This window comes from Vulpes vulpes, chromosome 13 (assembly GCF_048418805.1).
Source record: "Vulpes vulpes isolate BD-2025 chromosome 13, VulVul3, whole genome shotgun sequence".
NCBI lineage: Eukaryota > Metazoa > Chordata > Mammalia > Carnivora > Canidae > Vulpes > Vulpes vulpes.
In genome coordinates this window covers 137,726,450-137,750,947 of record NC_132792.1, presented here as the reverse complement: position 1 = coordinate 137,750,947, position 24,498 = coordinate 137,726,450, and the positions used below count along the sequence as shown (strand labels likewise).

At 43.7% G+C, this 24,498-nt stretch overlaps 1 protein-coding gene across 4 annotated transcripts in view; it reads left to right on the top strand.

Annotated features, from left to right (window-relative positions):
- ASTN1 (astrotactin 1) overlaps positions 1 to 24,498 on the top strand; it is a 300,822-nt gene that overhangs the window by 151,687 nt on the left and 124,637 nt on the right. For all 4 annotated transcript variants that reach the window (XM_026001246.2, XM_072733094.1, XM_072733093.1 and 1 more), the window contains exon 8: positions 5,401 to 5,485. In XM_026001246.2, the coding sequence (XP_025857031.1) occupies positions 5,401 to 5,485 (85 nt within the window). The remainder of the gene's footprint in view (positions 1 to 5,400; positions 5,486 to 24,498) is intronic.

Genomic DNA, 24,498 nt, shown 5'->3' with positions numbered 1-24,498 from the left:
TGCAATCCTCCAGCTAACTCACTTGGAAATGTCATAGTGTTGGGACATGTGCTTTCCCAGCCATGCTGAGGGGTCTGCCCATATGGAGATGTGGAACTGTGCAAGTGCACGTGTGTACTCTTTCACACACGCGCGCACAAACACACAAACACACATGCTCAGTCACTGCAAAGGGGCATCCTCTGGGGCCTAGAGCTCTCCTCAGGCAACCTTCCAGAGTGTTCCAAAGTTAAGCCTGTGTTTACTCATCACCTGCAGTCGTCCAGAGTAGCAGCTGTGGTGGACAGAATATTGGGCCTCTGAAGACATTCCCCTCCTCATCCCCAGAACCTGTGAATGAGTTATGTTACATGGCAAAGATGAATTAAGGTTGCTAAACAACTGGCTTTAAAATGAGAAGATTAGGGTCTCCCGGGTGGCTCAGTTAAGCATCTGCTCTTGATTGTGGCTCAAGTCATGATCTCAGAGTGATGAGATCAGATCGAGCCCCACATAGCTCCCTCCCTCCTCAGCAGGGAGTCTGTTTGAGATCCTCTTTCTCTCCCTCTGCCCTTCATCCTGCTCACTCTAGCACACACACTCTCAAATAAATAAATCTTAAAAAATAAAAAAATAAAATAAAATAAAATAAAATAAAATAAAATAAAATAAGGAAAGTATCCTAGATCAACCAGGTGGGGCCCAGTGCAATCATGAGGTCCTTTTAAGAGGAAGAGGGAGGCAGAAGAGGAGGCCAGAGTCCTACGACACGACACGAGAAGGACTCCACCAGCAACTGGCAGCTTTGAAGCCAGGGGAATGGGGTGCGGGGTAAGGAATTTGGGTGGCTTCCAGAAGGTGGAAAAGGCAAGGAAACTAGATTCTCTCCTTGAGGCTCCGGAAAGGAATGTAGCCCTACAGATACCTTGTGTTTAGCCTAGTGAGGCTTATGTTAGACTTCTGACCTACAAAACTGTAAGATAATAAATTAGTGTTGTTTAAACCACAAGTTTGTGATCGTTGTCATGGCACCTGTAGACACAGAAGGAAGAAAAGGGCAGAGAAATAACAGGCATCCTTCTGCTACTCTACACCCCTCTCCCCTTGTAGAGAGGTGACTTCATAGACCTTCCAGAGACGTGTCGGGAGGCTACAGAAGAACCAGAGCTGGAGGAAGCTTGCTGATCTGCTTTCCATTACAGCCTTCCTTCTACGTTCTAGCAACACACTATTTGGGAGGGGCATAATGTGCCCCCAACTGTTAGCCTGGTGCTTGGAAACCCTTGGCCAACTGCACACTGACATTCTTCCCTAGATCCTCCCAACTTTGTGACCAGGGGTGTGTCTCCAGCCTAGGTGGGCTAACAGCACACCCCCAAGGGTGAATGGCTTGCCCTGACCGGATCCAGCCAGAGGTTGACTTTTCCTACACCTTCTAAAGGTTGTTGTTATGGTTGTATGTTTGCTTGCTTGCTTGTTTTTTGATGGAAACACAGGCTAACTGGTTTCAGCAACTTTTCTCACCCCTCCATTCCCGGCCTTTGTTCTGCCAGTTGGGCAGCTGTGGGGGGGCTTCACGCACCTGCTTGATTTCATTGCCACCATCAGTTCTGGCCACAGACCCTCACTGCCCTTTGCAAGATATGTAGCAAGGAGCACAGGGGGTCTGCAAGGAGCACAGGCTTCCAAGCTAAATCAAATTTTAATTGCCACCCAAGATTGCCATCCACAGAAATTCCTTCTACCCCAGATCTTTCTAGAAGCCAGTCCTAACTACAGAGAAATATGTAAAATCTGGTGAGGGGCTTTGGGCCAGTTTTCCAGACTCAATCTAGCCCTCCTCCCCTTTCCTTGCTCTGAGCCACTGCCTCTCTCTCGAGCCCAATTTGGCAGGGTAGCACCATTCCCATTTTGTTTCTGCCACGTGGATTGCCCACTCTTTCCAAATTCCCTTTTGTGGCTCAATTAAAGCACCTTCCTGCCGGATGTACTTTGGCATATTTCCCTCTGTCTGCCCTCCCAGAGTCACGCGGGGCTCTTTGACTCTGGACCTGCCTCTTGCCTGATGTCTCCACGGGGAGGAGGCCAGGCAGTTAGATATTATCCAAGTCCAGATGGCTTACAGAGATTTCCCTTTTTAGGTGGAGCATACCACCCAATTCCACTTAATAAAAGCCAACAGCTACCTGAAAGATAGGTGACTCAGGGCTTTGGGCTCTGTCAAGTCCAGAGGAGCCTGAGCTTCAAGGTCTTTCGTTAATCCTTTGATGAGATGTGCACCTCAGCCCTTCACCTGTAGAATGGGAAATGAGAGGAGGCCTGGGCACCATACGAGCTCCTTCAAGGCATCTGACCTCAGGGTCCCAAGCAGGAGTCAAGGGTAGTCATCTCCAGGCCCTCTCCAGATCGCCCCCTGGTGGGTTCTTCCTGTCAGGCAGCATGGTTGCCTTTGCATGCCCCCTGCAGGGCACACACCATCCCGGTTGGGCACTTCTCTGTGGCCATGACACATCTCTCCATTGGATTGCTGTGAACACCACCGCAGAGTCGGCACGTCATGTGTTCCCCGCCATCTGTCACAGCAGATGCAGAGACTGTAACACTTCTAGCTTAGGAGGGCATCCAACACCCTTGTGGGGTCTTTAAAATTCACAGCTAACAGTCGGAGCTTGTGCTTGCACGAAACCCCTCTTAAAGTCAAGATTTAGCATTTGGTTGCCATAGCAACTTTCCTCCTTGAGTCTGAACTCCTCTCAGTGTAGATGGCCAAACTGGTTTTGAGGAGGCATGCAGAAGGGGGAAGTTTGGTGGGTTCCGGAAATGAGGATCATTTGAGAGGCAAATTTTGGATATCCTCAAACTCTAGCCTGATACATTTGAAAATGTCTCTGTTGCTCTGACTTTGGGCTGCATGTGACATTATTCAGAGGAAAGCTTTCTCTGTTGTCGGCAGTGTCCCCACATAGCTATGAGTGATGAAACCTCATAAGGAGATAATGACTCTGAAGGCAATTTGGGAAAGGTAAATGTGCTCTACAAATGGTACGTATTGCCATCATTAGGAAAATCAGGCTATGCTTGAACTCTGAGCTGTCAGTGCATTTATTTTTACATGTTTTGTGGTAATTAGATACCAAACGTGGAAGGACTCCCTTTTCTGGTCAATCCTTCATTCTAGGGCAAGGCCTCCAGCCAAGATCCTTGTGAGAGTCAGTGTGATGGGTTTGACAACCTCTTGAGGTTACTTCCTGTTTTTTAATATCATGCCCATGCCTGACATCTACAAGGACAGTCAGGAGATGATCTTCTGAAGGGAGAAGCATGTCTGTGCCTTGCACACATTAATTACCTTCAATCTCTGTATCTTGAGAGTGGTGGTAATGGTGTTATCTATAAATTTAGGCCAAAATCTTAAGCAAATTAATTAATTTTCCATTACACACTATGTATAAAATCCCTACTCATGCAGAAAAACTATTATGTTCCTGCCCTTATGTAGCTTATAGTCTACAGCCCCTACATTCCTTGAAATTGGTAAAATATGAAGCCCAGTTCCTTAGTGATTTTCTTCTTTATGATCCTCTGGTACTTGCCTTCTTTATCTTTCCTTCTCCCAGAGAAACATCCTTTATCTGAAAGTTTTCTTATCATCTACTTAATTTCAAACTTTGTTTTCCTGTGTTCCACCCCTAGCTCCCTGACTATTCCTAGTTACAGCTCAGCTGAAGCCAGTAAATTTGAGACTTCTGTGAATCTTGCTCATGTGGAAGCCTGAGCGTCATATATAGGAGCCAAAGTACTGACCTCATACTCTGTGTTGAGCCCCTACAAACTAAGAAGTTGCTCATTTTCACTCCACTCCTCAGCACCTCATGTTAAACAGGAGTGAGGGAAAAAAATGAGCATTCTTTGGTAGTGGGGCTCTGATGGGGAATAGTTTAAAGGTCCATCTTGAAAGGAATGGTTAAGCTTAGATCTTAACAAAAAACTTGCTTTAGAACCTCCCCAGTCCCTTCCCTCATAACTGTGGGGCCCCTTTGCTTCATTTTTATTGGCTTTTGTCTTTGAAAATAGAAAATACCTCTCAATGCTATGGTTCTATATATATCCTTTTTTAAGTGTCTCTTCCTAGAAAGATGAAAAAACTGTATGCCCCTTGTCTCTTTCGGGCATGCCACTTTTGTTATGTACAGATTATAGGAAGTCACAGCCTGTTCTTTGACTACCTACAAATTAACCAGCCAGTGAACAAGTGAACACTAGTGCTTTAGGGGGACTGGTCTCCTCAGTTTAGGGATTCATAACATTATTTAAGGAATTATTAATATAAGGGAACAAGAGCAATTTTTTTAAAGATCAGTAGTAAGTCAGGCAATGATTCTTAATCTTTGGAGGTCTTAAGGTTGCTTGTAAATCAGATGAATGTTCTGGAATCCTGCCGTGGGAAGACGTATGCACATGCATGGTTTTGCGTGCAATTCCAGAAGGGTTGAGAACCCCTTGGTATATTAGTGGAGTAACTAATGGTAATGAAGCATAGTAATATCCTAAACAAATAGAGAATAGTGGATGGTTCATCTGCTTAACAGCTCCAAAATCATCAGCCATTTTCATTTAAATTAACGATGAAACGCAGGAGGGCTCTGTATGGAGTAAGGGTATTTTTGCCAGATCCCCAGTCACCCTTTCTCTTTGTGACTTTTGCTTCCCCTCAAGTACACATGACTGGGATCAAAGTTTACCTTGTCTTGGCTTTTTATTTTATTTTTTTACATTACCAAAAACCCAGAGCTCCTGTAAAACTGTAACAGGTGTAAGTGGCCTCCTCTGACTATATATAATTGTTCTGTGAGCTAACAGCATGGGATGGTGGGAATAAAGGTCCAGAGTCAGGTAGTCACAGATTCAAATATTAACTCTGCTGCTTATAAGCTGTCTCCAAATCCCTTAATTTTTCTGAGACTTGGTTTCCCCCTATCAGTATAGCAGAGCCAATAAAACCTACTTTTCAAGCTACTTAGAAATATATGATGAAATAAGTCACTTATGTGCTCTTTACACACTTCCCAATCACCTAATATCTGCCTTGCAGTAGACTAGGCACTGAGCAAATAAGGTTGAAAAAGTCCTTTTGCTCGAAAGGGTCTCAGCCTTTGTTTTTACAGAACACATACAGTGGATTCTTTGTAAACACGAGGTTCCTCCACTAGTGAAATTTAGCACTTAGTGGAAAATGCAGAGATTGAGGGTGTGTTCGTGCACGTGGGCGGTAGAGATGGGGATGTGTGACATAATGGGGTTTATTGTTTCATCCCCACTGCTATTAGAATCAGAATTTAATCTGATCATCTCATATTCATTTTCTCAAACAGACATGTTAATCAATTGCTTCATGTTTCTTCTTCCTACCCTGCTTCTAAGGGGAATGCCTCTGCTACGAAGGGTACATGAAGGATCCAGTACACAAGCACCTTTGCATTCGGAACGAATGGGGCACAAACCAGGGGTAAGTGCTGGGATGGCAAATGAGCCAGTTCCCAGATGTCACCCTTCTTCCTGCAGACAAGATGGAGCAACTGCATGTAGAGGAACGGAGCTAAAGGGTGGTTATATTCTGAATAGCGAATGGGTAAAAATGTCACCGTGCATTTCCATATTTATACCATTCCAGTGACGTTCATGTCATCTTTTTCTCCATTTACGAGTTCAGAGATGATGCCTCTGACTCGCAGCCCTCCAGCCTCCAGCTGGGATCTGAAAATCAAGCTGTCCCTCTCTGCTTTTTCACTCTACCGCCAGCCGCCAGGATTCCACAGGCAGAACTTAGCTGATGATTTTGTTGGAGACACATGAAGCCACACAGACTCCCGTGTAGCTCTCCCAGAGCCCGAGGAGTTTTGTGAGACTGACAGGAGAAACTTGTTTTCCCCACCACCGTCAGCAAGGGTGAAACGCAGGAGGGCTCTGTATGGAGTAAGGGTATTTTTGCCAGATCCCCAGTCACCCTTTCTCTTTGTGACTTTTGCTTCCCCTCAAGCACACATGACTGGGATAAAAGTTTACCTTGTCTTGGCTTTTTATTTTATTTTTTTACATTAAAAAAATCATTGTCATAAAATCCACATCACATAAAATTTACCATTTTAATCATTTCAAAGTGTACAATTCAGTGGCATGAAGAACATTCACGTTGGTGTGTAACCATCGGCACTGTGCACAGGTATTGCTTTTTAGAAGCAACTTTCTACTCTGTTTTGGGTGCTGATAGTTTGCTTTCTGCATTGGCTCAATCGTGGGGCAGGGTGGGAAGAGAAAGGAATCAATAAACACTAACTAATAATAGCAGTTGATGGAACGGGGGAAAACTAGAAAGAAATCAGGGCACAAGCCATCTGAGAGTGATTGCTTTTGTGCAGGTTGGAAATGTGTTTGCAGCCTGACAAGGTAGAAAAAAGGCACCACCGTCATTTCACACATTGCTATGGAGGACTCCCATCCCCGAGGCTGATGATCAGCCCCCTCTGGGGGATTCTGATGAGCCCAAGCCTAGAATAGTGGATGTAGTTCTGGACTCTGAAAGCAATAAATATGGAGACAAATGGGTGAGAGTTTGGAGAAGAGCAATAAAAATGATTGAAGAGCCCAAGGGAGTGATTTATGATGAAGGATAGAAGAACTCAACTTGGAGAACTGGCCAGCTGATGACTAAGTCAAAGCATGATAGATGCCCCTCGACGTTAGAAGAGGGCAAATGTTCTGGAACGGGTTGAGGTTGAGGAATAAGGACAAGAGAGAATGAAGTTAGGGGAAGAAAATCTGAGCCACAGGTCAGAAAACTTGAGGAAGTCAAAATGCCATGAAATTTTCCTGTTGGTGAAAATGAAGGATTACATGGTTTCCACTGAACTTGAGGTCGTATCCGAGAGGCAGTCCCCCAGATGTGGAGGAAAGTGTTTGTAGAAGAGTAAATACACATGAGGTGGCGTGTTGTTGAATGATGGGCGGGGAGGGCCGAGGACTTGGTTCATAGATGTTAAGCGGGGTATGACTACAGAGTGCCATTCCCTGTGTAAAGTCACCTTAGTCCCCCCACTCTCTGACCCCTAAAACGTTTGCATCATGGATGGGAAGCTAGGATTTGAGCATACACGATGGCTGAGCATCTCAGTTGGCTATGATTCTTACTGAGTAAAATGTTTTAAAGAGTGATGGATAACCAGCTCTCTATCTCTTAGCCTGCAAACTTGCTGCAGAAGAAAAAAAAGACAAAATATCATTTTGCTTTTTGCCCTGGATGATCCAGGCTGGCCCTCTGCAGTGATTGGATTTGGTGGCTAATCGCTCAAGCCTCCACATCCCTCGCCTTGCAGACAGATCATAGGAGGACGGGCCTGGCTTCACTTGGTAATTGCACAAGGGTTCGTCATCCCCTCTGGCTGCGTTGTAGAGGCAGTCTTAGGATGTAGACAAGAGCCTCCAGGGACCTGGTGGAGGCCCCACGTTGGTGTCATTTAAAATAAGACAGGCTAAAGCACCAAGTTGCAGACTGACAGGGACATTAGCCCCAGGAAACAGACAAGGAGACCTAATCTGTCATTTCCATCTCTAATTTCCATTATTCTCTGATCATCACTGTCTGCGAGGTCTCGTTTTGGACACTAATAAAATAATGGAGCAACTGTTAGGAGGGAAAAAAAGTGACTATCTTGGGGATAATGGAACCAGGAGTGATAAGCAGCATGGGTTTATATGTATATAAAAAAATGCCAGACAAAAGACTGCATTTTCCTCGTAAAATGACAAGATAAATGAAAAGTGGAGGATACCATACATCTTGATTTAAATCAGGGTCCTGATGCCACGTTTTCCTAAATGATTCTTACAAAATTAATCGAAATTGATTTGAACGTGAAGTCTGTCACTTGAATTGAAACTGGCCTGACAGATTGCCAACTAATGATACATATTGGGGTATTATGGAAAAATCGATGGTGGGACTGATTTCCCTGAATATTTAATGTTCCAGAAGGTGAAGGTAAGCAGCATGTGTGGGTATTTATATTTTTCACCTAGAATCTTGTATTGCATACATTAAAATAGCTGAACATTCTTTTGAAGTAGAACAAGCAAATCCCAGGCTGGTGATATTTAAAATGAATTCCCCTGTGAAAAATCTAGGTTAAGTATGAGGAGAAAAGTAGCAATAAGCATTCATGACTTTCAGACGAGGAAGAAAATTGATTAAGGACATCAATACGAAATTTTACACCTGCAACTTTACCCAGCCTCTGCCTGGTGCTCCAGTTTACCTAGACTCGCATGTGTGCACGCATGTGCCTTTGTACACATGTGTGTGGTGTACATGTGTACATGATATGTGCATGTATGGTGTTTGCATGAGCATATGTGTGAGTGAGCTGGTTTGTTCATACAAATCCTCTCACCACTGCACACCATCATTTATGCTCTCACTCATTCATGTTTTCAACAAATATTCACTCCATTACCTGTTGTACTAGGATAAGCTAGATTGCTAATTATAAGAAGATGTGGTCTCTGCTCTGTAAGAACTAATAGTCTAGGTAGATAATGGGCACATAACAAAAAAATTAAAATGAATTCTAAAACCTATTAAAAGAAAGGTATGAGCAGAGGTCTATGTGATTACAGTTTAATGGGTGACTTATGTGACATCTAAGAACCTAGAATGGGACATCGTGGAGAAGTTAGATTTTGAACTATTCTATTTAATGGGTGACAAAGGTAATTCTAAGCAAACGGAACAGCATATGCCAAGGCCTGGAGACATAAGAAGCATAGCTTCTCCAGGACAAGCAAGTAAATAGCCTAGTGTAGCTTAAAAGTGCCACTTACAGAGACAGGAGAAGAAGCTGATTAAGTGGGTAGAGACTAGCTTTGGGGGACCTCTTGCTTTCTAAGGCTTTGGACCCTAAACTTCCATGTATGTGTCCCTAAAATTGTTAGCAGGAAGAAGTTCCAAAGCATCTGTGTATTTGATGGGATAGTCCCTCATTATCATTCAAAATAAATTAAAACAACCCTAAAAAGAAAACAAACCCACACAAAACCTCTTGAGACTAGCTAAATTTGTATTTATCTGGATTCTGTAAGTATAACATAGTCCTAAAATTATTCTGCAGATAAAAGCTTTTAAGACCAAACAGCAAAGAATGACAGAATCAGGAACCATACATGTAAGGCATGTGAGTCAAGGGAGTTGCAGCCATTTTTTTTTTTTTTTTTTTTTTTTTGTGACTCTGATTTTGCCAGAAATGCCCAAGGAGAAGTAAGGCATGTTGAGAATTTTGTGAAAGGTTCTGGGAGGTGAAGCCAGGCACTGTGGTGTACCCAGGTGAGGGGATCGGGCCACCAGTTGTAAAACCACTGAACTTACACAAGAAGCTCCTATTCACTAAAAGTAAAAATAGCTTCAAAAAGATTTAAACAAAGTCATTGGTGACAGATTTCTAATGAGTTATTAAAAGAACACGGGATATTTGAGATTATATTTTTGGTCTTCGAGGCTGGCCACAAAATCGATCATTTCCTGCCACAGAATCCCTGGTGACACGGTTGTCCCACAGAGGGCCCAGGACATAAAAGGGGGCTTTACCAGCATGGGGCTGTACCAGGTCTTGTGTCTGACCTGACATGAATTCACTAGAAACTCCTCAGCCTCCTATCCCTGTGGCTTTATAGACACAGCCAGGGACCAGTAGAATATGTGTCTAGTATTTGTTTGCCAGGACAACAAGTACAAATTGAAAATTTTCACAGAAAAGAAACGAAACCACCAAATGAGGGTGGAGGAGGCAAGAAAGATTGATTTACATGAACCTATTAGAGGAGAAAAAACAAATTTTTTTCACTAGTTTGGAGCTTATTAAGAAAGGCTATCAGAAGTTTTTTGTTGTGGTGGTTAAATTAGAAGTGTGCCCAAGGGCTTCTAGCTACATTTTTCAGAACACTACATTACATAAAATTCATGCATTTCAAGATCCCCTCTAAATAATAGTCTGATTTCTTATTCTGGTATCTCAGGTACAGCAGGCGACACCAAGGAGATTTCCCACTGAAGACCTCTCACATATCCCTAGATGTCAGTGCGGAAGGGTGGTGATCAAGTGATAATTCATGGGATGGGAAGAGCCGGCTGTGGGAAATGAACAGGTGTTTCTCTAAGGCTTCAGAAGCTGTTGTCAGGAATCAGAACCTTCTTTCACTGCCTACTCAGGAGGCAACACATTTGCCATGGTAGCCCCAGATAAGTACACATGTGTGCATGCATGCGCATGCCCACGTTGTCGCTCTCACACACAGCCCACGCCACTTTAATCTGTCCTTTCCATTGTGCCAGGTGCTTACTGTTCTCTCCTTCTATTTCTACCACTTCTCCCTGCTGCATCCTCCCAAGAGTGACTGCCTGGGGACTCTAAATCCATATAAGGAGCAAGTGTCCCACCTCATAGAATCCGGTTTCCTTTTCAAGCCAAGAATGAGGACCGTGTCTGTCATGATTGGCCTCAGCCTCTCTATTGTGCTCAAACTACATCCTTGACGGTGGTGGTTTTATTTGGGCTTGCCTGAATGATGCCATTCGTACCATTTCCCTGGAGACAACACTCAGTACGATGACCAGAGCCCAGTGGAGACGATACATCCGCCTCTGGCTTCTAGGTATTGAGCAGAGACCAGACTTCCCTTGATTACTCAAAATGAATCCCAAGCCCATTCTCACCTCCTGGTTACCTACAACTGAGCAAAGACCTCCTTTCAGTTCCCTGACAATCAGAGGGCAAATGTCCAGCCATCAGAGGGCAGTGACTGTAATGCTGGGGTGCGTCTCTGATCCCACGTCCGGGTCTTGGGCAGTGTTTGGCCTTCTTTGACCTGCCCAAAGTCTCTTCAGAAGTGACTCAGCTGGACTCAGACAGTTCTGGATGACATATGACATTTCCTGACTTTTCCTTTGTCCATTTCTAGCTCATTGTCTGGCTTTTATTTCCCCACCCACGTGTCTCCGATTTCTGTGTCACCGATGCCTCAGTCACCTTCCCCCAACCCCTCAGACAAGATTTGTAGGCCAGCCTGGCACTGTTCTTTTTATCTCTGGGTGCCCTCCCCCCTGCCCTCCAGCCCCGACGGCATTGTCTGTGCCAGCTCCTGTCATTGCCATGCCATGCACAAATGGGATTATCTTCCCATTAGCTCTCTTTTTGTTCTCCTTTCCTCTGTTTTCCTATCTGTGTGTGTATGTATGTGTGTGTCATTCTTTCTAATTACTCCTCACTTACTCACATATTCCTAACAAGGGTTCCCAGTGTATTTGTTTGGCTCCTTATTTCTCATTTATTTTTTTCTCCCCTCCTTTTTTCTTTGCTTCCATTTCCTCCTCTTCCCTCAGGAGTCGATGCCAACGTGGCTGTCCTTTCTCCTATCCATTTCAATGTCAGACAGATCTTCATCTTAGCTCTTCGAATTAAGCCTGAAGTTCTAGTTTCCTCTCTCTTTAGAAGCCCCACTCTAACCTGATTCCAGCTGAAATATTGTCCAGTGGAAGGATAACTGACCCCTCTCTGGACGATCAGGCAGGAACTGGGGGGGTCGCACGTGGATCTCCACCAGCCTCACACAGGTGTAATGGGATCAGTTCCCCCACTTGGCTTGGGAAACTCTGCAGCTTGTTCTTAGGCATTTTCTCAAGTGAGAACATGTTGACTTGATGCATTTTCACAAAAAAAATGTGTGGTCAGCTGAGTACAGTGCTAGACCTTGTATGTTACACATCTGGCTAGGAGAGGAGCTGAGGGCTGAACCCTAGCCTGTGCTTGCCAAAGCAAGCAAACGCTGAGACAAAGGGTTTGTTTATCCAGATGGGCACCTTTTTCTAATTTGCACGGAGGCACTTAATGAGCTGTGCTGACCCTGAGTGTGGTCATTTCGGTGGTGCCCTTTGCTCCCCTCTTAGAAGCAGCTGTAACCTTCTTGGTTACTCGAGATGATACAAGAGCTAAATATACCATTAGTAATTGACTCCCTGATGCCTGTGCACAGAGCAGATACTTAAGAGTCATCTGGGGAGCTTATTTAAAATATGGATTTCTGATTTCTACCTCCAGAAATTATAATTTCGTAGGTCTGGGAGAAGGTCCAGAATCTGTACCTACAAAATGTTTCCCCAAATGATTCTGAAGCATAGCCAGACTTAAGAACCCTTCCTGAGCGGACACGGAGGCTCTAGACCCCTTGGGTGGGCACCCTGTTACCACTGCACCATCCCTGTGGTGAAAATAAGAACAGGTTCATAGACTGTGGCTGAGTGCATCCTAAAGGATCCTTGCATTCTATTGATTTGGAAATAGAGGGCCAGAGAGGTGAAGAAACTTGCTTAAGGTCACAGAGCTGGTGACCATGCTTGACAGTGATGAGTGGGTTTTGGAGCTAAATCAGTCAGGTAAATACAGATTTTAAAGAGGGTGCAATGTGAAGAGCATACAACACTCTGAAAATCAGTTACCATCTGTAGATGAGAGGTGGATGTTCTGTGGTCCCCACCTGCCTCCTCTCTGCATCTTCCTTCCCCCAGGACCAAGGGGCCTGCCCATCCCACCCTTCCGCAGCCCCCCTACTCTACTGCCTCCCCCCTGGAGGAGGGTGAAGCTACCACAGTGTTCTCTCTGACTAGTCCAGTCACGGCACCAAGAGACTTATTTTAAACAGTGCCGGAGGCGGGAACACTCATATTTCCTCCAACATGACCACCAGGGTGAAAAAAAAATCAACCTCAATTTACCCTCCCATCTGCTCAAGAATGGAAGATAAATTGTTTCAATTTTATAGAAATGAATGTTTTATGTCTTGCCCATGCTTTCCAGATAGTGTCCTGAATTTATATATTCTACTGAATGCATGGATATTTTCCACTAGGAATGCTCGCTGGACCTTCAGCTTCCTTGGGTTTCGGTCTAAGAATACTAGGTTTGAGAGTACTGTCATTTTCCCTGGCTTTGAAGATCTTGGCTATTTATCTTTTTTTTCTTTAAAATAAATAGGAAAAAAAATCCACTCATTATCCCATGCTCAGAGAAAACTACCATTACCATTTTGGCACATTTCCTCCCAATTTCTTTTGCTGTGCATCAAAAAAATTTGCTTCCCCCCCCCCCAATTCTGCGTACATTTTTGTTCTCTTTCATAATTTAACAATAAGCATGTATGACTTTTATAATCACAAAATTTGGAGGAAAAAAGATAAGGAAGGAAGCTTTAGAAGTATCTTTGTGGTACATTATTTTTCTCAAAACTTTTTCCACGGGAAAGTTATTCTTCATGTTTCACTAAATCCTCAATTTTAACCTGATTATGGAGAAAAGAAGAAAGTGGTTCAGGGTCTAGCATTCAGGTCAAACTCTAATAAAACATCTCTGTTAAGTCTGGATAGCAAATGGCTGGAGGAATCGTAAGCAGTGACCCTCACATTCAGCACAGTGTTTAATGCTGTACAACTTCAATGTCACTGGAGACTTTGGCCAGTCCCTCATCTAATGCTGATTAATAGCTGTCATTCATTAAGTATGTAGTGCTGGACTCAGTCTTTTGTTTTTTTTTTTTTAAATATCACTAATCTTGATAAAAATCCTATGAATTGGTTAAGAGGTGAGTAGTTAGTAGTGTTTCTTCTACCTACAGTTTCTGTGAAAACAATTTTAGTAAAAATAATCTTAAGGTTTTCATTTCTAGGTTAAGTATTTTGGATTCTTGTGCAAACATTCATGCTGTAATTATTTTTTTGAAATTTTAACCTCATATAATTTCGGAAATTGGAGGGCAAACATTTTGTCACTACACATTTGTTTTTTACTTTATTTTTTTTTCCTTTTTATAAAAGGAATGCATATAACTGGTAAAAAATCTAGGGGAAAAAAACACACACACATACACACAGAGAGCAGTAAAAAGAAGAAAACCTAAGCCACCTGAAATACCATTCCCTGGAGGGAACTCAGTCTGACCTTTTGTTTTGTTTATTTAGGTATAATCCTTTTTTTAACAAAAATTGCATCATATTGTTTGTTATAGCTCTTGCTCTGTTTTATACAGACACATGCATGCACACACATATGCATATACATATGTATGTATAAAAAGGACAATGCCGGGGATCCCTGGGTGGCTCAGCGGTTTGGCGCCTGCCTTTGGCCCAGGGCACGATCCTGGAGTCCCGGGGTCGAGTCCCGCGTCGGGCCCCCGGCAGGGAGCCTGCTTCTCCCTCCTCTGCCTCTTTCTCTCTCTCTCTCTGACTATCATAAATATAAATAAATAAATATTTTTAAAAAAATAAGGACAATGCCTATTATTATTTGAGGCTCAGTAGTATGGTGGCCGTAGTCACAGAGTTGTGAACGGAACTTGTTCTTGTTGCCTGATGCCGACATCTAGGTTCTTATTAAACCATGATGTAGCTCAACAATAGGAATAGTCTTTTTCCTCCTATGGTCTCCTTTCCACCAAGCTTATTAACCTTTCTCCAAGGTTTTCCACATCAAGAGTAGCCTTGTTTGCTTGAGGAGATACAGCCCAAACCAGGCTTTCTAGTCAAGATTGCCCTTTGGACCTAAGACCCAGATTTCAGTTGTGCAGGACCTTGGACAGCGCTCAAAGCCCCAGGGCCAGGCTAGCCTAATTAGCTCTAGAGGTGGAGGATCCCATGGGGCTGCCCAGACCGCAGTTCTCAGCATGAACTTCCTTCCAGGGACTCCCTTGTTTATAACCTCAGGAGAAGGGTGACTTTAAATGGAGTGAGTGCTCACTATTTTGAGATAGTCAAAAATGGGAACATAGTCTACAATGAAAGCCTACCTTGAATAGAATTAACGGCAGTGTGATGAGCCATAGTACTTTGCATGCCTAGTATTATAGCACTCCCCACATGGTGCCCTTCAAGTGCTGTGGTAATAATACTGATATTAGTGTTAGTAATAATAATAACTGACACTGACATAGCTCTTGTGATGCACCAGCCACTCTCCTCGATATTTTTCATGTATCAACACATGTAATTCTCATTTCAATACTACAAAGTAGAAACTATTATTCATGGCCCCATTTTACAGGTGAATCTCTTGAATGCTGCAGCAATATTGAGAGTCTCAGAGACAAGAAAAGAGACTCTTGGGGTCCATTAAGAGAACTTTCTTGTGTCCAATCCCTCAAGGGCTAAAGAGTCTCTAAATGAAATGGAAACTGGAGAGAAGCCGCAGTTCAGCTTTGTGGCTCTGGGGGCAGGGAATCCATGAGTTGATGCCTGGATTAAAACAATGACATGTTATGTAGTCTGTAGTTAAGCATCTCTTTCAGAATGATGGAGAGTCCTAGGGAAAGCGGCAAGTCACTAGAGGGACCTTGCTGGGGACCTAAATGCAGTAAATGCCATTGGCTGCTGCACAATCCAGGTTTGAATAAAAGCACTCCCAACACATTATGAGGGCCCCAAGCTGGTATCTGTCTGACAGGGGCAGACGTCTGCTACTGGCTGCTCTGTGCTGTGGCCAGTGTGGAACCATGGCCATGTACTCAAGTCCAGATGGCCCATTACTGTAGCAGGGGGCATGGCACAGACTAGATCATGGACTCTACACATGGATTGCATTTACTCATCTCCAGCACAATCGTGGGAGAATAAAACACCTAGTCAGATCCTTATTGTTGACAAAGACTTCAGAACTTTTACCCAATGTATTAGGAGTGGCATTTTCATGTTTGAGGGATGGGTCCATCCATCTTCACCAAGCTACTTGGCCTAGGAAAAAGGTTGTCTGGAATATGTTCAAAGGTTTTTCTTTCCAGGGATAGGCTTGGGTATCATTAACTGGACTTCACTTAATAGTCTTGGTTGAACCATTTCATCTGAGCTGGGAGGATATGGATACCTCACCTCCAGGAGGATTAATGTTCACCTGCTCACATTTTTATCTGTATAGGGGGCAACAGAGCATAATAGGAAGAGCATATTGTTGGACTCAGACAGATTTGGGCTTAAATCTCATTTCTTCTATTTAAAAGCACTGTATTTGGGGCTGACTTCCTAACTTTTTTGAGCTTTAACTTACTCATCAGTAAAAACAGGAATAACAGTACCTACTTCATAGAGTTGTTGTAAGGTTTATGAGGAAAACATAAGTATAATATGTTGTACTCAATAATGTCAAATAAAATATGTAAGCTCTCAATAAGTGGTGGCGCTGAGTTTTGCATTGGTCATGGCCTCATGTATGTTCTTTGAACTACCACCAAATGATGTGATCTTAGTGTCAATTTGGCAATTTGGGTTTAGAATAACCTACTGTTAGAATGGAAGTTTCACTAGGGTACAAACAGTGCCTTGTATTTCATTATATCATCATATGCTAACACACTGGATCTATTACCTTGTTTAAATATAATGCATAATATTCACTGAGCGCTTTCTATGTGAAGGCATTATTTGTAAATGCTCTGTGAGTGTTCAGATCATTTCTTTCTCACATGATGCAGACAAGGAAACCATGGCACAAAGGGCCCAATGACATGCTTATGAGGATATGGCAGGAATGGATGGCAGGAGATGGAATGACCCCAGCAGTCTGTCTGATCCTGTGTCCAGGCTCTCAGTGTGATGGATGAGGACAAGTATGGCCACAGTGTGGCCTCTCAGGATAAGGCCTTCCCAGCACTCAAGGCCCCCACATTTGTTTCCAACCTGATTGAATTGCTTGCCTTCTGACCATACTTCTATTTTACCTCACACCCTCCCTACTTTTACTCAGGACCCATCCTCCCTTCCAGTTACTCCCACTATCACCCTCCTAGTTAACTCTATCCACTCTACAAGGCCCTGCCCAAATATCTGCTCCTCCATAAAACCTTCCCTCATTCCCCACTTGGAAGCCGTCTCTTACTCCTTTGGGCTGCCTCAAAACTTGTGGCAATTGCCACATTGTGCCTTGTTATTTCTACCCCTAGATTGGTCTTGACCTCTTTTAGACCATCAGACCTTTGAAGCAAGGGCTAAATTTTGAGCCTCAGTCTCAAATACACAACTTTCTTGCATACAGTAGGTACTCAATAAGAATGGAATAGCTACTGGTGCGATTTCAAGCATTATGAGAAATGGACTAACAGGGAAATTTATGTTGGGGGCAGGCAGGAGAGAAGGTCTTGATACCACTCACAGCACATCACTTACACTGAGGACTTCCTCTGTACCAAACACTCTGTCCAGTCTTCACAACAATTCTATAAGGTGCAGCCCACTAGGAGCTTAAATATGAGAAGAACTGAGTCCATCAAGCATTGATTAGGACTGTACAAGCAGATCCCCTAAATCCCTACCCACTTCCCTTGGGCAAATTACTTAAACTGTCTGTGCTGTAACTTCTACTCCTGTGAAATGGGGATGATAATAGTAATACCTACCTCATAAGGTACAGAGAAGTAAATGAGAATCCTGGAAAGTGTGAATATCTAATGCATGGGAGTCAGCATCAGGCATCATGATACCTGCCAGGGAGATGGTTTTCAGGAGGGATGTCTTGCTTCCATTATTTAAAATCTCTCCATTTTGCCCACTGACCAGCAGTTCCTGCTCAGCCTGGGTTGTTTGTTTGTTTGTTTGTTTGTTTGTTTGATTTGGTTTTAACCCACCTACCCCCCCCACCCCCTCAGGCTCACCTTTATCAGCATCAAAGCAGTTATCCTGAAGACACACCCTGCTTTTCAAAAGCGTTGTCTCTCCCTTTCACAAATCGTGTTTTTTAGTGGGCAGGGGAGGGTGCTGTTGGACATACAAGCCTACACTCAAGCCTCTTCCTAATTACACTGCAGTCAGATTTTCCACGCAAGCCCCTAGCGTGGCAGGATGCCCTCTTTGAAGTCATTAGTCTTCACAGCAGGGAGAACACATCATCAAAGACTCCGTTTCCCAGCAACCCCTGCTGTGCCCTTGTGCACCAGAGGATTGCAGAGGGAGAGAGCAGAGCCTACAAGTGCATTAAGTCTGCTCTTCTCTCCTCTGGCCCTGAACTGCGATTCCTTTGAACTGAAGCCCAGGGAGAGGGCTGGTGATGCTATCGCAGAACCTTTCCCCATTCTTTCAGTTTCAACCAGTTTAGCAATTAAACTTATGAGGGCCAGGGATATGGAATGTAGGACATGGTTAAAGTTCCAGTTGGTAATCTAAGGCACCGTGGGATGGGGGTTGGGAAGGGAGACAGTGGCTGTGAGGCTCCAGATATTGAAAATGTACTTGATAATGACTATGAGGAATCTGTGGTGAAGTTAAAATTCTGTGTGTGTATGTGTGTGTGCGCGCACTCACACGCGCAGAAAAAACAGCAAGAGAGTGAAAGAGAGGAGGAACAAGAGACCCTCCATCCACTTTGATCAGACAAATCTGGATTTTTATCCTGGCTTTGCCTCTTACCTGCCTGTTTCTGACTTACAGCTTCTTGATCCCTTCGAAGTTCAGTGCCTATTGCCACTGAAATAATATTTAACAAAAAAACACGGACTTAGACCTAGATTTTAGGTTTCAGCAGGAACCTGGGCCTTATTTCAGCAGTGATGTCCAAGGACTCTGCCTGGACTCACCTATCTTTGGAAGATCAGGTGGTGGAGCCCCATCATGGATTCCTTTTTTTTTTTTTTTAAGATTTTATTTATTTATTCATGAGAGAAACAGAGAGAGAGAGAGAGAGAGGCAGAGACACAGGCAGAGGGAGAAGCAGGCTCCATGCAGGGAGCCTTGATGTGGGACTGGATCCAGAATCTCCAGGATCATGCCCTGGGGCTGAAGGCGGCACTAAGCTGCTGAGCCACCCAGGCTGCCCCCCCATCATGGATTCTTAACTGGTGGAGGGGACTATTTGAGTCTGGATCTTCGGGGGCCATGCAGAGGATGATGGAGGGATGCCTCAGTGGGCTCCAGCGGTGAGTGTCTCCCCCTCACCACCCTGATGTTTATCACACTGCCAGTGTCTCAAGCCAGCTCTTCATCCTTCACCTGTGTCACCACCACAGGCTTCTCACCTGGCTCCCTACTTCCAGACTTGTCCTCAAATTGGTCCTCTTTAGCCACCAAAAGATCTACCCAGAGGAGCTATTCACTTTATACACAGTCCCAAAACTTACCAGTGAAACCTGTGGCCCTACAGAATAAATTTGGGGCTTTCTGAGTTGACCCTCAACCCTTTTTGACCTGGTTCCGGTCAACTCCATCAGTCCTATCATCCAGTATCTCTCTGCTGGCTTATTATGTTCCAATGACATTGAATCTACTGTACAGCCTGTGTGTGCACCACGCTTATCACATGTCTGGGCCTTTGCTATGGGGTGTGCTGTGCCTGGTGTGGCTTTTCCCACTCCCTTCCCAAACCCACTCCCAAACTTTCCTGGCTATTCCCCCACTTACCCTTTAGGTCTGCATCCGGATAGCCCCCTCTAAGATATCTAACTGGTGCTACCCAGCTTTTACAGAAGGTTCTTCTTCTGTGACCCTGGGACTCCCCATGCATATCTCTGCCATTGTTTTCATGCCATAAAATAATGATCTGATCATTCTAATAATCTGCTTTGCTAATCTGCCTTGGCCCTTGCTACGCTGCCTTGCAAGTTCCTCAAGTTCAGGCCTATGTCTTATTCATCATTGTAACCCTGTGGTGTTTCCTGTCACATTCAGATTAAGCACCAAAAACTTGTTTGTTGAATGAATAAGTGAATGGTTGCCTGTAAGGTTATATATGCAAATTCTGTGTAAACCTCTACATGATTTTCTCAGTGCATTTCTTGGCGCTTAAGTCTCTTTATCCACAAAAGAGAAATCAGCTTATTTATATTTAATATTTGGCATGGTGTTCTCTTCTGAGTTAATTCATTTTTCTTCCAAGCACCACTAAAAGCGGTGCATGTTCATGATTCATTCATTTGAAAAACATTTATCAGTGACTTTCCATGTCTCAAGGATCATGTTAGGTGCCTGAAAATAAAGGAGATGAATAATCATAGCCAACAGTCATGTCGGGTTTATTATGTGGGAGGCACTGTTCAAAATACTTAACATCAACTCATTTAATCTTTACACCAGCTTTATGAAGGAGATACTATTGCTATCTACCCTCATTTTACAGTTAAAGACATTGAAGAACATAGCCTGTCCTAGCCTGAGTACTCCCAAAATGAAGCTTCAATATGAAGGCTTTGTAGGAAAGATCAATCCCAAGTGAGCAGAGTGAGGAGGGGAGAGATAATTGAGACAGGAAGGAGGAGAATCCGTGCCAGGTGTGACATTGGTAAGCTGGCCACAGTTTTACAAGAAGCCAATTTTGGACACACGGGATGTAGTATAGATAGATCTTGTGGAAATTTGTATCTCTAGACAGCCCATGAGGGTGGAGGATAGGCAGGATGGGCAAGAAGTATATCTGCTAGTTCTTTCCAGTTTCTTGGTTCTCACAGGGGTACTAATTTCTGTGAGCATCCACAATGTTAAAATGAATGGAACCCATGCTCTTCACTTTCTTCTCACCTCCCTTCCACCACATACACATAGGTTGCCACCCAGGTGAGTCTCTAATGGAGGTCAGCCTCCAGTGAGGAAGTGAGAGATCTCCATCAGAATTATGAAAATTAAAAAAAAAAAGAATTATGAAAATTCACATTTGACATAAATCAATGTACAAAGTGTAGGAGGTATAGGATACGAGAGAGTTGCATTTAAGAAAGTTGAAAGCTGACTGTAAATACAGTCTATGGAATGAATGACTGAATGATGAGCACGTTGAGATGAATCAAAGAATAAGAAGGCAGCATCCCAAAGACTGAGAACAGAGTGGTCCTGATGTGGCTCCACTAATAACCAGGGTGCTGATGTGAGTCGCGTCAGCAAGATGACAAGCTGGAGAGTCCACACTGACCCGGGTCAGGCCACCCAGTGCACACACATGAGACAGATGCACCCAGACTTTATAGCAGGGGTTTTCTGGAAGGAGAGTGTTTCTGGGAGAGCTCCTAGTTCTTTTGGCGACAGGGGTGGACAGTGTTGAAGGATAAATACCTTGTTGCTATTTACCCCTAACAACTGTTCCAAAAACCCATCCCAGGACCTTCTTGGTTTTGCTCTGTTCCTAGTTTTTGCCACAGTGGATTTAAAAGACTTTTCCCTTGGGTTTCCTTGCACTTGCACAAAGGCACATGAGAGCTCAATTTGGTGCCATGTGGCATTCTTGTCTGTTTTCCTACTGGACTGGACAGTGGTGGGAAACTCCTTGAGGACACAGACTGTACCTCTTATTGGCTCTGTGTTGGATCTTTTTGTGTTTGCAATGCCTCAATCTCTTACTCATACAGTAGGTATGGTTCAATAAACATCTAATCAGTGCCTGAATTAATGAATAAATAGTACCAGGTGGTTGATAGTTAAACCCTGGTCATTTTTCAAGAAGGAAAAGTAATAAATTTTTCTTGCCTTTCTGAGCCTCCTTCTTTTCCCGAACCTGCCACCAAAGTAATAAGGGATGAGAGAGATTGCAGCAAAGATCATCTTAAAAGAGATACTAAATCTTATTGGAAAGAGAGGAAGGGAGACAAAGGTTTCTTTTGCTATTTCATTCTAGACAGTTAAGAAGGATCCTTTCTGATCCTCATCTAGTCTGCCTTTTCTTGGCAGAAGCCATAGGGTCCTTAATGAATTTGGATGTGGAATTCTCATTCTCTCAGCTGGTATTTGTGACTCATTCACAATATTCAAGGCATATGTTTTTCCTAAAGACAGGGTTCAACCCAGGAGTCACTTCTCTGGTTATCTTTCAACTCCTGCAAGCTGTATTTAATTGTATAGAGAAGAAAATGAATCTGTTTGGGATCTACTTCAATTCACTTGTTTAGGTCCAGGTTAAATGCTGGGGGAGTGATCTGATTGGTACAAAGAACAGCTGTCATTTCTCTGCCTGCCAAGGACCTTACCTACCCTTTACTTTCTTGGCTCCTAGTGACATACAGGGCGATGTGGGACACCATAGCAATCTTTCAGGGGTTCCACGAGATGTTTTAAATTGTTAGAGGAAACAGGAATGCCTGTCAAATACCCTACTTTCTATTTTCAATATAGGGGTTTTTTTTTTTCAAATCACCGTTGAGTTGTTATGATGTTAATAATAATAATAATAATAATAATAATAATAATAATACTTAAGTTGTTTGGACCTAACTACTTAATAAATGAAAATAGTAGCTATTTCTTTGGACCTGGAGTTGCTGTGAAACTACGATGCCACTTTGGGTCTGAGGAGCCCAGCAAATTTGGGAGCCTCTCCTTACTTCCTACAATGTCCTTAGTAAGGCAGGCATTATTTTCTCAAGTTTAGCTCTGAGGATAGATACTAAGGATCAGAGGAATTAAGTAAATCACTACAGGGTCAAATAGCTTGTAAGTGGTCAAGTCAAGATTTGAACCCAAGACTGCCAGATGCTGAAGTCTGCGAGCCTCCACCAAGGCACTGTGGTACAAAGTTCATGAAGACCAGATTTTAAACTGACCGAGTTCATATGGGCTTTGGCAATAATTCAGCCCAGTTTACGACCTGCCCAGAGCACATCACTGATTAGTAAGAGGAGTCCGTCTAAGCGGCATCTGGCCTCCTCACTCTGACTTAGTTCTGCATTATTTCCTCTCGCTATACACTTCTCCCTCTTCCCAGCCTTGGCCAGCCACACATTCTTACTCTCCAGTGTTCATGATTGAGACGATGAAGGTGCTTTATCACCTGAAGCACAGAGAAGTGAGGTGCTTTGGGGAGGAGTGCCCTGACTAATTATGGCCATGAAGGGTTTGGTTTACAGGGAGAGATGAAAAGAACAATCATGCACTGTGTAATTTGGATAAAGCAAACGCAAATGGGATGTGGCGTCATCTGTTAATATCTAAGCGGTATAAATGTCAGAGGAAAGGGCAGGGAAGTTATTTAGGGGATGTAACTAGGAAATGCCATAAGAGGGAGAAAGAAGTTAGGCTGAAAATGGGATGTTGATATTTATTTATTGGCCAGTGCGAGGAGGGGCGGTGGAGGGCTCTGCATTGCAAGCTTTATGCAAAGTTGGATTGGACAGAGCACTCTGGAAATACCTGGTGACACTGTCCCCCCTAGGGATTTCCTAGATAATTTTCTCTATTTGGAATCTTCATGGTTCTTTAACGACCATAGTTCTTCATTTGTCTTCCACTGTGTTCTTTGCCTTTTCTCTGTTTTCCCTTCCTGTCCATTTATATCCATTCCAGGCTCTTCTTCCCATTTTTCTTTTCCTTTTTCCTTCTTACTGCCTTCTGTCCCCTCATCCTCACAGTCACTTTTGATTTGTCTTTTCTCCCCCCTCTGGTTATTCGCACCCGCCCATCTTCCTCCGCGTCTTTCTCTGGTACCTGGCGTGTTCCAGGTTTCCGGGCCATTGCTCTTCCTCTCTCTTCTTCCAAAATAGAAGACGAAATTTGCCACTCTGACAAAGAGAACAAAAGCAGCGAGTCCCTGCCCAAGTTACAAGGACAGCATTTTCTCTTTTTAGGGGGTTTTAATTTTAAAAGGAAAAAAAAATGCAGCCTCTTCTCCCTCCCCCTGCTGTGCATTCACTGCTTTCTGGGCTGGGAGCATCAGCTGAGGGACAGCCAGATAAAAAGCCACTCCTCGGTTCTGATCATTTCTGCTCTCGTGTTTCCTTCCAGCCTCAGCTCCTTTTTAGTGCATTTTTTTTGGAAATCCAGGCAGAAACTGGTAGCATTAGCATTTTTAATAAAGGACGCTGGAGAAGAGAGAGGCAGCTCAAGGAAGCTGAAGCAGGGAAGATGAAGCCCAAATCCACTGACAGTCGATACTGCCTTTTGGAGCTAGGGTGCTCTGGGCGGGGGCCGGGGAAGGCGGACAAGGGAAGTGGTCGTCTTAGGAGAAGCATTCAGGCTGATATAATTGGAGCTTTGAGCACAAGCGGTCACAGTTGGGAGGTGGGAAATTGCTGTGCTAGATTGAGTTTGGCTCAACTTGATACTGAGGCCCGGCATTGTGAAATGTTTTCTAATTTAGCTCATTTTCCCTGTCTTCCTGGAATGAGCCATTATTCGTCCATTACCGGTGAAAATCATGGTCCTGGCTAACCCCTTGTCTTCTTTTCTCTTCTTCTTCCTCCCCCTGTGCTCCATAGGAAGGGAGAAGAAATAAACAGGAGGGAAGGGGCTGCACCTATTCTTGCTTTAGAAAAAGCTTGGAGACCCAGAGTGGCTGACATCATCTTTACCTATTTCATTTTTCCAGGGATACGAATGCAAAAGTTTAATGGAGTTGCTAGGTTTATGTTTTGTCTGGTAGACCATTGTACCTCTGCAGGATGAAGCTTAATTGGCTCTTTTGCTACCATTGAAAAGGAGAAAAAAATGTCTCCTTGCAGAGGTTACTGTTCTGTAAAGAAAGTGCCAGTGATTAG